This window comes from Apteryx mantelli, chromosome 5, assembly GCF_036417845.1.
Source record: "Apteryx mantelli isolate bAptMan1 chromosome 5, bAptMan1.hap1, whole genome shotgun sequence".
NCBI classification, from domain to species: domain Eukaryota; kingdom Metazoa; phylum Chordata; class Aves; order Apterygiformes; family Apterygidae; genus Apteryx; species Apteryx mantelli.
In genome coordinates this window covers 17,368,415-17,383,606 of record NC_089982.1, presented here as the reverse complement: position 1 = coordinate 17,383,606, position 15,192 = coordinate 17,368,415, and the positions used below count along the sequence as shown (strand labels likewise).

General features: G+C 38.9%; 1 protein-coding gene across 1 annotated transcript in view; it reads left to right on the top strand.

Moving 5' to 3' along the window:
• PPP3CA (protein phosphatase 3 catalytic subunit alpha) overlaps positions 1-15,192 on the top strand; it is a 210,853-nt gene that overhangs the window by 184,682 nt on the left and 10,979 nt on the right. Inside the window, exons 9-11 of the mRNA XM_067297560.1 lie at positions 2,538-2,663; positions 5,265-5,339; positions 14,205-14,289. Of these exons, the coding sequence (XP_067153661.1) occupies positions 2,538-2,663; positions 5,265-5,339; positions 14,205-14,289 (286 nt within the window). The remainder of the gene's footprint in view (positions 1-2,537; positions 2,664-5,264; positions 5,340-14,204; positions 14,290-15,192) is intronic.

Genomic DNA, 15,192 nt, shown 5'->3' with positions numbered 1-15,192 from the left:
GCTCACACGTTACTGTGATGTAATGCAGTCGTGCGACCGCTTTGCCAGTGGTGACTGTTTAGGAATCACAAGCTCCTGGAACAAAGTTTCTCACTGGGGAGGGACAATGGGGACAGCGGGAGGAAAGGGGGGAAAACAAAGCATGACACATCTTCAGCTCTGCATGCTTTTGGCATAGTATCTCTGACATACTTTTAGTTCTTACTGTTTCATCATTTATGAAGGTATTATCGTGTGTATTGCTGCTTTGATTCATTTTTATTTAACTAAAGCTGAGGAGGAACATTCTGAAGGTCACAGGTTACTAGACTTCATCAGGACGTTTATTCACGGCTTTGAAAAGGCAAATTGAAACTTACTTATTTAAAGTTATATACGTGCCTTCCAATATATGAAGTATATTATCTCCAGAGTAAAAATTATTTGATGGCAGCTCATCTACAGCTACAGAACTAGAATTGCATGTGCTACAAGATGGGGTTATTAAAAGCAGAACATAGCGAAATGATGCAGTGTCTATCACCGTCTGCATGAGACTAAGCATCTGAGCTGGGATTATATTTGGAGCTATGTGTAAATGCTAATAGTGAGTTGACCAGTGAACGTCATCTAAAGTTCATTTAGCTGTCTTCTAAAGACCGAAAATCCACCCTTATTTTTTCCATTAGTTTGTTTGTTTGTTTTTATGAAAATGTAAAGCACCAACACTTTTTACAGTGGATGGAAACTTCAGTTATATTGGCTGTCTCAGTCCCATGTTGGTCAAAGATCTTGTCTGCAGTCTCTACTAATTGCATTATTAAAAACCTTTATGTCTTTGCATTGGGGATAGTAATGAGAGTCTTTGGTTTTAGGTGGTCATTTGAAAATTACCTTTTTCTGCATGAGTGAAGAAATATTTGCTCCTCTATTTCATAAATGGCTCTGTTTATATACATTCACCACATTTATGCCGTGCATGTGCATGATTCTAGAAATTCCTAAATTTCAGGAAACAGATTCTGTAAAATAAAATATTTATTAGGTTAGAAATGATGATTGAGTCTTTAACTGCATTATTAAGATTTTACATGACCTGTTTCTTCACAGAAAGACTTGCAAGCAAAGTGAGGGAGAAGGAAAGGATGAGAGTTAGCTCTACTGTTCCCTAAGCTGAGGCAGTTAGCCCACAAAACAAACAACAGAAATCCGACACTGGATGCTTTTTGTTAGAAGTCCATATTATTGAAAGCTCTCCCTCAATATATATATATTTTAAAGCCAACAAGCAGACCTGCGATACCAAAAGCTGCTGCACCCATCCCCATTCTCTTTTTTTCCCCAGACAGTCTGAAGGAACTGACTTGAAGGTTGACTAAGCTACAGCACCCTAATAATCGCTTATTGCTATGAAAGTTTTTGAAAGTGCATAAAAGTCTGGATTTGCTGTGAAATGCTGGGCAAACTTCCTGCTTTAGAAAGTGAGTTTTGATAAAGGCAGTTTATCTAGGCTTTTTGTAGAAGTTATTTTTTGTCATCTGCTACATTTTCAACATTATTTTCCAATATTAGTACTTTGCCCCCCTCAACCAAATCAATATTTTCTTTTTCTCTCCTGCCTTCACTCTCACTCCTTTCAGTTATACCCAAACCACACTCAGCCTTTCCCTCTTCCATCTTACTGTTGTTAACTGCACTGGGCCTCAGTACAACGATGGTCTCTTCTAGGAAAAAATTGCTGTTTCTTATTGATATGGTTTATAATACTTTGATTTATTTTGTTCTGTTAATTTCAAGCTGTTTTTCCAATATTAATCAGATCCTATTTCAGATAAACACCAGAAGTTCATTAGCACAATTTAGCACTGAAGTTGCCCAGGTGCTTTAAAAAGCATAAATTTATTTATGGCATAAATATCTGTATTTCTCCCCTTTAGCAGATGTAGTCTTATTTTTGTTTATGTTGAAGACTCTGACAAGAATGATATGAATTTGAAATGGTGCAAGACGAATCCTATTATTATGCATTCATACCAAAGGGAGCATAGTCTAGTGTGTGTAGAATTGAATAATGCGACAGGAAAGTATCATCAGCACTACATTATGATGAATGAATTATGTTGAAAATGTTCATTGAAAGAGCAGCAATCAAACTCAGCGATAAACAGTTTTCTTTGCTATCTCTACCGTGTGGTTGTGAGGCACTTGGATAAGTACGTGAAATGGATGGCTGTGGATAGCATGCCTTATTCCCCACTGGTGGTGGATCCCAGATCCTATGTGTGTGTCTACTCAGACAGAGAGTTACTAATTCACTTATCAACGCATCTTAGTAGCAGGGGAAGCAGGTGACACAGCCTTCAGACTGGAAGTGGCTTGCGACCTCCTTGTGGCTGTCTCCTATTATAACTCGCAGTCAAGTGCTCCTGCTGGGTCAAGTGGTTGAAGGCCGGTGTGTAGCTCCGAAGGCTGTGAACACTATGAATGTTACTGGTCTGGGAGAGAGTCACACGTGTGTAGCTGACAGCTTTTTGTTTTCTTTCCTTCCTCCCTTTTAGCTGCAGTATTGAAATACGAGAACAATGTTATGAATATCAGACAGTTCAACTGCTCCCCTCATCCGTACTGGCTTCCAAATTTCATGGATGTGTTTACCTGGTCCTTGCCGTTTGTGGGTGAGAAAGGTATGTAAATTTGCTCTGCTCATAGAAACTACAAGATGGTTTGTTAGTCACTGTATACGTGGCCCAGTTTATCTGAAATGACAAGAATAATTTGAAGACAGATCACTTGCTTTTGAGGATAAATCTGAAGAAACAGGCCTTGGAGGGGCAAGCAATTACCACATTTCCCATATCTTTTATGATTTCCCCTCTTTCAAGGATATGGTATCATGTTTCTGCTGTGGAAATAGGTTTATGACATTGCTGACCAGAGATGAAACTTACTGAATAAAATTCTTGTGATTTGTTCATTTATAAGCTCTTCGGTATTCTCTTAGATATTGTTTACTGCTTGAAGAACATCCCATCAGACTTTGTTACATCAAGGTTATGTCCTTATCCAGCTGACCTATTTTGATTAGATGATGATGTGTTGCTTTTTCACTAGTAAATACAGATCTGGTGAGGCTAAGACTCACTCTGGTTAGCTGTTACTAGGATTAGGGAGACAACAGGAAGGAAAAATCTGCTCCTCAACCCCTTCTTCGCCCAGAGCATATGGTGCCTCATCCCTAGTTAAAGAACATAACTGATGTCTTATTGCAACACAATGCTCTTGATGTTGCCTGAAAACAACTCCATGCTATGAATGGCAAGCGCACAAAAGGCGTGAAAGCACTGTGGTCTAACATATTAAATGAACACATAATGGCAAGTTGTTTAAACCTGAAGTCATCTTATTTAAGGCTTGAGATGAAACTTGCTTTGATCCATCCATTGTAGTATATTGCTGTAACAGCAATTACTGCTAGATAACTGTAACAAACTCTTAAAAGCTGCTTTGAATAACAGTTCTCTCTTAATAGGCAACTAAAAGTACAGCCAGCTGCGACTCTTACCTGCAGTCATGACCAGCTTTGTTTTCAGTTACTCTTTCATACTAGGAAAGATGCTAGGAGAAGCCTGAGGCCACTGGGAACAAAACAGGCAGACAGTAAAATACAGATTAACAAAGAATAGACAGCTGTTTCCACTAATGGAGATGTTACATAATCCCTGCTGATGCAGCTTGTAGACTTTTGTGAAGCAGATAACAGGCTTTCATTTTCTTAGGCCTAGTTTTTTAGGATGGGCCAGTTTTCTGAGCATGTTGGGGTTCTGAACGATAGTTTTCCAGAGGTTTCCATAGGGAATCTTCTCAGGAGAGGCTGCAGACCACATAGTAAGATTCAGCGAGCCTCTGAGACCATGAACACTTCCATTTTTTTCTCTTTCGTTACTTCCCAGTGGTCACCCTTGCCAATAGTTTGGAAATTTTGAAGCCCCAGAAAGGGGGAGAAGGAGGTGAAATCCATGTTTTCTCTTTCTCTGCAAAATAAAACTCATGGATATAAGGGTTGATGCTCTACACGGCTTTTTATTTATTTCTTTTTTTTGTAGATTTTTCCCCTCAAAGGCCAACCAAGGTAGGAAGCTGTTAGTTACACTGGTCATTGTTACTGTGGAAAGTCTTTCCACTAATACTGTCAGAGGAAAATATTAAATCCTTCACTAATTTAGGAAAAACATAGTTTTGTTCCACCCTTCTAATTTGCCAGACCATCATATTTGTCACAGAAGAAGATTTTAATAACCATTTGATTTAAACTTTCAGCCTGTGTAGCTGCTGCAATTTTAGATGTGCTTGGTAACCCTTTTAATGATGCTTATTACATGTAGATGTAGTGAAGTTTTTAATCTGTCTGCTAATGATTTCACATTTTACCTCATAACTCTGACTTTTTTTGATCTCTAAATTCCACTTCCTCGGTTGTGATTTTTGGGGGTTTTTGGCTGTTCCACGCTGTGTGCTCTCCAGTTAGTTTCTCACTGTTGCCTTTTCCAAAAAGGGCTGGGACCAGTTCAGGTGTAGCCTGAGGCTGACCCTTCAGTGCACAAGTTGCAAAGCAAGCAAGCTGAACATATTGTGAACATACCAATAATGACATTTCTATCAATACTATTTGTCCTGGATTTCAAGGGACACTGCCAATTTATAGTCACCTCACAAGGGTTAAGGTTTTGTTGAATTAAAAGTACAATACGCAAAACCTCAGTGAAAATGAAGGTATTTTTGTGATCCCTCTTGTAACTTTTTCAATGGGAATGTCAGTCCTTTAATTTGCTATGTAGGGAATTCAAATGCTACATCAACCCTGCAGGAAGAGGAGAGTGGTCAATTCTATTAACCACTTCCTTCTCCAGGTTAAGTGAAAAGCAAAAATTTGTTTAGGGGGAGAAAAATGTTACCTAGTTGTCTGACAGTTGCAAAAAGAGAGATCATAAACACATTATTATTATTATTATTTATTATTTTTTTTTTTTAAGGTTAGTTTGTTGTGGTGTTTGGTATTTTTGGATCAACTAGTTACTGAAACCTATACAAACAGCCCTTTTATCAACTACAGAAGATCCTCCGATGCAAGCTTGTATCACTACATGCATAAAATAAGGTCCACGTTGTTTAAAAAGTGGTTGCCATTTGTATACTGAGTTTTCATTAACACTACTACACCTACAGTTTGCTCTCTGACAGACCAGCGAAACTTAGTATCAACATCTTGCATTTGTTTCCCATTCCAGTGACAGAGATGCTGGTAAATGTGCTGAACATCTGCTCAGATGATGAATTAGGGACAGAGGAAGATGGTTTTGATGGTAAGAGCCTTCTGCCTTTGGTTGAGACTGTTTGCCTTGAAACTACTTTAAAAGTTTATTTACTAACCCTGGGATAATTCTCTGGATCCCATTTAAGTTCTGGGCTGCTCAAAGCAACTGTTATGCTAGACTCCAGTGGATTTGCTTACTGCATGTTTTGGAAAGAATTAATGTGACTTTTGCCCCATTCTAACCCCAGCCAAAAGTACAAATCTTTTCCTGGTCCATTTTTTTTGATTTTGGTTTTAAAGAAAATGTATTTGCTTCCATGAGATCTGGGTTGTGTTGTCTTGAAGGTGTCAGCTGTTGACTTTTATGCACAATATCCCAGTGATGCCAATAGATAGTTTCACTGAGTCGATGAAATAATCTGATCTGGAGCAATTATCATTCCTGCAGCACTACTTCCAAAATGTAGGTGCCACAATTTGGAAGAATAGTACTTGAATTATTTTATTAATCAGAAAACTCTTTTAATGCAATTGTGTATTTTAAAGTCTTTAAGAATCAATATAAGCATTAAAAAGTCAATGTATGCAAACACAAAGAATGTTGTTTCTGCTTAAAAAAAGAAAAAGAGGAAAGTCACTTGTGTTGTCACTTGGTCTGGAATCTATAGGATAAGTTACCTCATACCTCATACCTGTTGGTTCCATGGTATGGGATATTTTATATCCTGCGGTCTGGGGTTTCTCAGAAGTACATTTATTCTGTTAGCCGTTATTTTCTGTTGCAACTGTATAAGAGAGTAAATTGCAGTTCTCCAGAACCTTCCTTCTCAGTTGAGCAGATCTGAGCAAATCCCATGCGTTCCTAATGTTCTTACTATGAATGTTTTCTGCATATATTAAAAAAAAAAGAGAGAAAGAGCAGGAAATATTAAAGTGCTAAAAAAAGAATTTTGAAAAACATAACATCACAAAGCAACCAATGGAAATAATCTCAACATGTTTGTGGGTAAAATGAAAGAAAGGGACAATGAAGAGCTTTTAAGAAAAACAAATATTTAATGAAATTGTAATTAATAGTTAATAATTAAAATTCTCAGAGTCTTTATGTTTAGTCTTTATAAAAGGATCTGTATCACAGATTTTTTCTTTGTGATGGGAAAGAAGAGTATAGATTATAGTGCTTTGTATTTACTCTGAAAAGGCAAACGGAAGTCCCCCGTTCTGCCACAGCTGTGGAGTGTGGACATGAACAATTACCTTGCAGGACTAGGGACAAAAACTGAATTTATTGAAACCAGTAATCAGTGCAGAGAAGAAAACACCTGTTTGAATACTGTGCCCAATTTTTTCTCATGAAATTTAAATAAGTAGCTACTGTGTAATTAAAGCAGTGTGTGAAACAGTATGGAGGCATACAATGAGTAAAAACTATGTCAAATACAGTAGCAAGAGACCTATGTGCTTAAAATCTCTGGCTCAAGAAAGCTCTTAAGCACAGGCTGAAATCTCATTGAATTCAATGCCAAAGCAAAGGTTTTACGAGGAGGATTTTTAAATGAATTCAGCCTTGGCCTAATATTTTCTTTTAAAGTTGTACTGTAAACTTTCATTGACACTACATAGAGCACGGATAGGCCAATGCCAAATCTTTTGGACCTCTTTTCAAATTTTACTGTGAGTGTTGGCGTTCCCATGTGGCAGTTACAGCAGCATGTTTTCATGGTCACAAATGAAGAGACGTCAGGGGTCTTTCAGGACATGAGCTTTCTGTAGCCTACAATCTTGCAGCGTCTGAAAAACCAAGTCCCTGCAGCTGTAAGAAGTCTCCGTATTTCCTGTGTCTCTTCCGGGCTGCGTGCTGCGAGGAGCGTGAACCAGCTGTCTGCCGGGGACTTTCCTGGGGCACTCTGCCCGGCACGGGGTTCGCAGCGCTGCAGGTGCCGGAGCAGGAAGGCGAGCTGAAATCCTCTTGCCTCGCACGTGTCTGGACTGCCAAGTTTTATCCAGCAGCGTTAAAATTTCTACCTGAGGAGTAATTAAACAATTCCTGGTACCGTAATATTTAATACTGTGGCCTAAATTGACTATCAGATTTTTCTGGATGAACGCTTTCTCTGTGTAAAACATTGTGTTAAGAAAGGTATTGGAAATTCACAGGAAGGTGTAGCTAAAAACCAGATCTGGCATATATTCATGTCTGTGTCCCTGGATAATCCACTGATCGCTGTCGAATGGAGTTGATGGCACTGATCCTGCAATGTCCTCAGGGGGGGCCCTCCTGCCTCCCGCCCACTGGAAGCAGTAGGCCTGTGTGTGGATGGACGCGTGGAAGAGATTGAAGGATTCAGGCATAAAAGTAAATTTGAGAGTTGATTTAAATTTAATAGAAGCTGATATTTAATGACTTCCTGGTGCCTTCTGAATTATTATCTGTATTACAAGGGAAAATCATCTTTTTCTCAGAGATAGCTGTTTCCTCTCTCTCTTTTCTTATTTTTTCTTCAAGCCTTGCCTTTTTGGGGAGGGAGAATGCAAGATATGTTTCATTTGTGTTCTTGATGAAACCAACTGAACTGATTATCAGTTTATAAATGTTTCTGTAAGGGCTGCATATTGACAACCTTGTAGTGGATCAACATTACTACTATTTTTCTTTGATAATTTTTGTCTAGCTCCTTTGGAGGACTGCAGTGGCACAGTTCTTTTCGCCCACTGACATTTTTCTTTAGTCTGATAGAAATGCCTCATATCTGCAAGAGCAGATAACATTAAATTTAAATGATTCCTTTAAACCATCACTTATTTTTGCAACATCTGTAGTTTTCAGGGCTTGCTGCTGATTTCCTTTCTCTCCTTGCAGTTTGAACATGCCCTGACCTGGGTTCCCACATGTAATGAGAATGATCCATCACTATGGTTTGCACTGATCATTCATTTGTTACCTTCTCTTAAACTTTCTTGCCCTCTGTCTTCCCCTCTCACTTTTCCCTTCAAAACGAAACCCCATCAATATTGCCTGACCTCACTGCATGGTGTTCTTGTGAGCCATTTTTTGATCCAAGTCATGCATGTTGCATCTAGCCCTGAGCAGGATGCTAGACAGCATGTATTCCTTTTTTTTTTCTTTTTTTTCTTTTTCTTAAGGAGATACCTCCACGAGCATCTGGTCAATTTATTGTAGGCAGTTTGTGTGTATGCTTTAGTGGGAGAGGACCTCAACAGCAGTCGTAGTGCCCTTTAGCCGTATCTCCCTGATGGCCTGTATTGGCCTTTTGGTTTTGCTTGCTTTAAAAATGAGAGGATACGATATGTCAAGTTTTCTTATCTCTGATAATTTCCTCTTGTACTTTTTCTTTCCTGTTTGCAGTATAATCTGATCCAGCAAAAATGTCTTGGGTGAACATTAGCTAGTGTGCTGTATGGTTTGTGCATCAAATGTATTGCTTAGCAACAGGAGCTACAAATACTTGTATCTAGCCAGCGTATAGTCAGAATCCTGTTGTATTTTAATTAGTAACATTTCTGGCCTCATGCAACTGATTGAAAAACTAAGCTGCTAATTAAAAGGGTGCAATAATACAATAGACAACTTGACACAAATGCTCTGCTTGCTTTGTATGCATCACTATCATGATTTGGCATAAAGACACTCCTTAATTACCTGCATTAATTTTCCTACTGCCTTCAACACTGTAGCTCACAGTCTTCTCCTGGAAAAGCAACTGTCATAGTGCAGGTTGCAGCCTTTCTTCCTCAGCTGGAATACAGCTTCCTCAGGAAGGTGCTGCGCTCTGAGACTAAACCAAATTACCAGGTCAAACGCATCTTGCTGATCAAAACCTGGTTGCACGGTGAACAGTAACTTATGAGATTTGCCACAGCTCTTCAGCGCAGCAGACTATGCCTAGGGTGAGCTCTGCAGCAACTAGCACGCAGACTGAATTAGCAATAGCAAAGGCCCCTTCCCAGGTCCCGGTTACTTACCAGCGCCTCAGTAAGAGCATTCATGTTACTGGCTAGGCAAGCGAGAGTCTCTTAGCTTTTCAGTCAGTTAACTTTTAACTAGGAGAGGAATGGGGGTTATTTTTCATTGCTTTGTGTTTGTTCTTCCTCAAAACTGGCAAGGTTAGGCTACAGTGCCTGCTTACTCTCTGTGGTTTCATGACAAAGGGATGTTTTAATGTGATGGTTTATCTGTCTTTTTGCCAGGAGCAGTTGTTTCTATACCCAAAGTGTTTCATGTGAGCACATAAGGAACCTTGGTCTGCCCTTCCTCTGAAACACAGAAGGGCAGCACTCCTAAAATAGGGGTTGTGGTGCAGCTGGGCCTGGCCTCTCAGGTGCCGCACTTGTGTTGCTCTGAAAAGTATTTGACTTTAAAATGAAATACCTTGCACTGCAATGGTTGTTTGCATCTGATAACTGTAAACTGCTTGATCATTCTGTGAAACGCATGTGTGTGGTGTATAATGCTAGTTTTGGTAGCAGCAGCATGCATGTCTACGATGGTGAGCTGTTCTGTCAGATACCTCACCTAAATAAACCGGAAGAACTGGCTCCTGATTTTGTGAGGAAAAGGTGTCGGCAGTTAGGCATACCCCAAGAAAACCATGGGGGTCTTCTAGGTTCCGTTGCTTTTTTAGAAGTGATTCAGCCTTTTCAGAGCAGTTACAATAATGTGGAAGAAAGTGTGCGCTGAAGGGATGGCAGCACCAAGGCAGTGCTTAGCTGCATGTTGGCTTCCTGCACAACCCACTAACAAGGCTTTAAGTTGAAAAATTTTTTCCCTTTTTTTTTCCATAGTTCTCCATCTGTTTCTTTCCTTTTGGATGTTCCCTACCTAATTTGTTTCTTTTCTGTTTTTCAGACTTTGCTTAAACATTGCCCTTCCATTGATGTTGTCAAATGTTCTTTATTCTTTTTTATTTTCGTTCTACAACCGTCACTGATCTTTTTCTTTCCCCCTCCCTTTTGGAACCCTTAAGAAGATCCCATTTATGCACAGAAGAAAGGTATTTAATAAGTTAGAAGGGCTTAAGTTTCATTAATTTGCTTTTGTATCACTTTCCTAATGCTTAATTGTCATATGTAATATATTAGGATACCATTAAGAAAGATTTTGCTTTGGTTTCTTTACTCAGTATCATAATCTATCCATTCATCCCTACATCTTGGAATATTTTCAGAGTTTATAGTCATTTTTCATTGTTCTGCTTCTTAATCTGAAGGTCTAAATTACATTTTACATAAGAAATCCTACCTGAATCCTATCCAGCTTGCAAGATACATGTTTGGATGCTACAAATCCAAAATCCAGAAAAACTTGTTAAATTGCTGAAGAAGTAAGATTCAAAGCTTGTTTCCTCCCCCCCCCGCCATTCCTCCAAATAATTTTTCTCCTCCAATTTTGACTTCAGTTGTGTTTGTGGTTTTTTAATTTTTTTAAGTTCTCTTCATGCAAATATGGTTTAAGATATTGAAAGAAAAGTAAAATTTTAAGGGGATATCAGACAATGTTTGCAAGGCTAAATTTAACCATTTTATCCGTAATCATTTCTTTGGCTATGACCCATTTTCTTTCACGTAAGTGTACGTTTAGGTCTAGCTGAAGTAATTCAGTAAAGCTTCACAGTCATGGTGAATTTCACAGTACTGACCTGTAGTATTTGCAATGGAAATGTGAGTCTAGGAATTACGTATACGTAATTATGGAATCCAAATACTGGTATGTTAGCTGCATTCAGTCAAAGCTAATACAGCAATATCACATTGGGAATATCAGATTTTTCTGGAGATATTTTGAGAAAATATGTAGCAAATAATTTTTAATAAAAGCAAATAAGATAAAGAAAATCATTAGCATTAGAGAACAGAAGATATTTTAAATCATTTAAGTCTTTATTTAGCACAATTTTAGTAGCTTTTTATGTGTATTTGTAAGAAACTTGTAGTCACTGTAGGCCTATTGTGTTTCACGGTTAAGTACATTTTTTCATTCCTATTTTATATTTACAAGAAAGGCTATTGTATTTTACTTCAGTAATAAAATATATTTCCAGTGTTTAGTTCTCAGCTCTTTCTTCTGAAATATTAAATAGTGGTTGAAAACAGTTAACTATACTTACAAGATCAGCTAGAGCAGTGTGGGTTTGTAAGAAACAAAGGAACAGGGATAGTGAGATCTGAAAAAAGGTAATTAGTGTTTAAGTGAGGAATTTTGCTTCTAGAGAAGAAAAGGAGTGAAAACCACGTCATATCTGTCTTGAGAATATAGTTCAGTGAGATTGTAGTAGTTGAGGCAGGAATGTATTTCCTCTATTTCCTGAAGGCCTAATTGAATCACTGCTGTTTAATTTCAATTTTTCATTAAGCTTTTACTAATACGGTAAATACAATCTAGTTACAGCTACCTTTTCTATCACTCTTTATTGTCTAGAATTATGAATTTATGCCTAGGACTAGCTTTCTATTTGCAAGACATCCTTCTGAGCAGAGTCTCTTTCATTCTGAACTTCAAGATAGAGGCTCCTGATCTCAGGACAGATCAGGGGGACAACTAGAAATGCCTGGAAATAACGCATCTCATTTTAGTAGCTGAAAAGGCAAAATCTGCATGCTCAATTATAAGAAATCTAGTTTCTGCTCCTCAACATGTACAAAAGCGTACCAGTAGATATGCATGCAGTTAGCAACCTTTGCGCGTGCAAGCCACGCTGCCCGTGGATGTGTGCCGGGAGGCTCGTGGGCCCCATTTGCGCGTGGCCGGCTGCGGTGCGCATGGCTTCACAAGGGTGCTGCAGGGTGCTCTGCCGGCGGCTAGCAAGCTCACAGCCAGGAAGCTATAAAGTTTATAAAACTTGTCCCTAGCACTGTTCAGGATTAAACTTAATCTCCACCCCAATATTACGTGTTGCAGGGAAAGTCATCCTCAGTTTTTATGTCGTTATCTGTGATATTTGTTCTTATGGTTACATAGCTTGCTTTTGAAGAGCTCTAGGATTTAGGAGTTGAGCTTACTTTCAATTCTGAAAGTTTTGAGGAGGAGGATAGTTTGTTTTGAAATCTAAGCCCAGAAAGAATCGAACGTTCGTTTCACCTCACTTAAAATCCTAGATACCAGCCAAGCCACCTCGTCACCTGGGAAATACCATGAAGTAATCTCAGTGTTTACAGTAGTCGTCTCGACATGTTAGGAGTTTAATTGTAATTGAGAAATTTGCAGTAAGATGGGTAACAGTGCTTGATAATAGAAGCAGGGGGCTGCTGTCTGCAGAGATGTGTGGCAAAAATGGGAAGCACAAGCATTACCCCCCAGTCGGCGCTCAGCACATCTGCTGCGCAGCACAGTCGGAGCTCCCCGCTGTCTGCAGAAAGGCTGAAACCTCGTGCAGGAGGCCGCGTGGGAGGCACTGGCACTGCTGCAGCAGGCTGGTGTTTGGCCTGCGAACCCGGTGGAGCTGATATTTCACTCCAACTGCTTTCGACTGAAGCCACTTTGGGCTCAAAATATACCGAAGGAGGGTCTGTATGGCGGGGGCCCACAGGTGTCCCACTCGCAGCTTTTCTTCTCCCATATCCAGCTCCGGAGCCCAGCAGCACCTTGCTCCTCTGCCCCGGCGGCTCAGCTTCTCCTCTTCCTCGCCTCCCCTCAGCGCTGTCCTCGCTGCCAGCATCAGTGCCCCCGGTTTGGGCCTTTCCTGCCCTTTGAGCCTCTGTGATGGATCCAACTGAACAAAATGGATGAATTTCTCAAGACTCTTAAGAATCGAAGACAGAAATTTTCATTTTGTCCTTGAATTCTGGAACAGCAAGAGTGAAGTGTTATTTTGATGAAGTATTCTTCCGGCTGCACTCTTGAACCTCTGAGATAAAGTTGTCAGGCAGCATGCGTAGGAGCCGCGCTTACCTTTCCTTCAACGCTCGGTGCTTACGACTTTGATTGTTAACTGAAGCTGTTTTACTTAGTGTAACGTAGCATTTTCTTGCAGAGCAGGTTTTTTCCTTATTAAAAGAAATGTTTATTTCTGATCACTTAGTAGTACAAATACTTGTTTTCCCAGTTCAGGTGGTTATTTCGCTTGGATGTCTTTGGTAGTGTCTGAATAAGAACTGCGTGTACAAAACTCGCTGGCCTCCAGACTCCGTCCTGGTTTTTAAGGCAGTTTATTTTGTGAGCTCATGAATTTCAGAGCAATGGGGAGCCCAAGCAGGCTGCAGCAGTGATGAGAAGAAAGTGGAATCTCTGGAAGCCTTTAACCACTACTAGCTAATGCAATGCCTGCAGGTTCATGCTGGTTTTCAAGACTCTGTCGCCTTAGGTTTTATAACCAGTTAAATATATTTTTGGAGGGGGAGGGAGGATAGGAAAACCTTATTAGGACCCTCTAGAACCCAAACTTCTACCCTAGTCACTTTTTTAAAAATTAAGAGAAATGTGTTTTTCCACTTAAAATGGCAAGATGCTGCAATCAATTTTAACTCCATTGTTGCATCAAAAAAATTCATTTGTAAAATGCAGATTTTTAATGGTTTAGACACTCCTCATGTTGAATATCTTTTTTGTATTTTGTCTAATTTAAAAAACTTGTTTTCAATAGACTATGGTCTCTGAAAATATTTTTGAAATGCAAAATTGGATTACATTGATGAAAAAATGCTTTTTTAATGAGTAGCATGAAAAGGATCACATCTCTCAAGGTACCAATAACTAGAGTGTTCAAAAGTGATGAAACAGTCTTGAGCTATAAATAACAAATCAGTATTTTGGGGTTTGACTGCAGATGTGGCTTAGTTTGGCAAACTGTAGTATCAATATGGTGTATCTTATATATAGTTAAATCATTGTATTCAGACTTCAGAATAGTGGTTTATTGTTTATAAGTCACTATAATTGTTTTTAATGTATTTTCCATAGGAGCAACAGCTGCAGCTCGAAAGGAGGTTATAAGGAACAAGATAAGAGCAATAGGAAAAATGGCTAGAGTTTTCTCAGTGCTAAGGTAAGGTTTTTGCTGTTTTGGATGGGCTTTTTATGTTAAAGGAAATCTTTTAATGATTACTGAGAGCACTCTACGGTTGATCAAGCAGCAAACATTATTTGATATTTTAATATACCACCCAGTCATTTTTTCTGGAACATTTTTAAAGGTCATTTTATCTATACAATACTGCTATTTATTATGGCTCTGAATAATCTTACTCAGTGCTTTTGCTGAACTTGAAACTAAAAAACAAATAAAAAAAACACCAACAAAGAAACTTACTATTATCCTTTCTTTAAGAAAACCTTTTTCTCTCCAATGGTACAAATTAACTCTGTTAGCCACTGTGAGGCAAGAGTTAAATGTAGAAAAAGAGTATGTTCAGCATAATATCGCATTAAAAAGGAAGCCAACTTGTCCAACTTTGTCACCCATAGTTGTTGCTGCAGCTGTGAATAAAGATGATTAAAGATGAAAGCATTAGGTTCATTTAACTAAAAATCCAGCAAATCAGTGCAAACAGCAACTCAGCAACCTTCATTTGCACTCCCCCAAACACATGAACCTGAGTAACTAATTGCTGCCTAATGTCTAGAACTTCCCACTTGATGTCTCTAAGTAGACAAGAAAGCATCCTGCACTGTGCTGTTGTGACTTCTAAATAGAGAAAATACAGTTTTTCTGCCCTTTCAACAGAAAGATTTTTTTTTTTCCAGGAAATTGTACATTCCTCTGCTGTAGCCAGTTTATGGCTATTAGAGTTGGTCCAAAACATTTTCATTTTTTTGTTTTTTGTTTTTTGTTTTTTGTTTTGTTTTTTTTTGAAGTGTATTGGTATAGTTACTCGAAGAACGCATTTTTTTATTTCAGCCAAAACTCCCAAACTTGCTTGATGTGAGACTCTTCTGCAGTGTGCAAGCA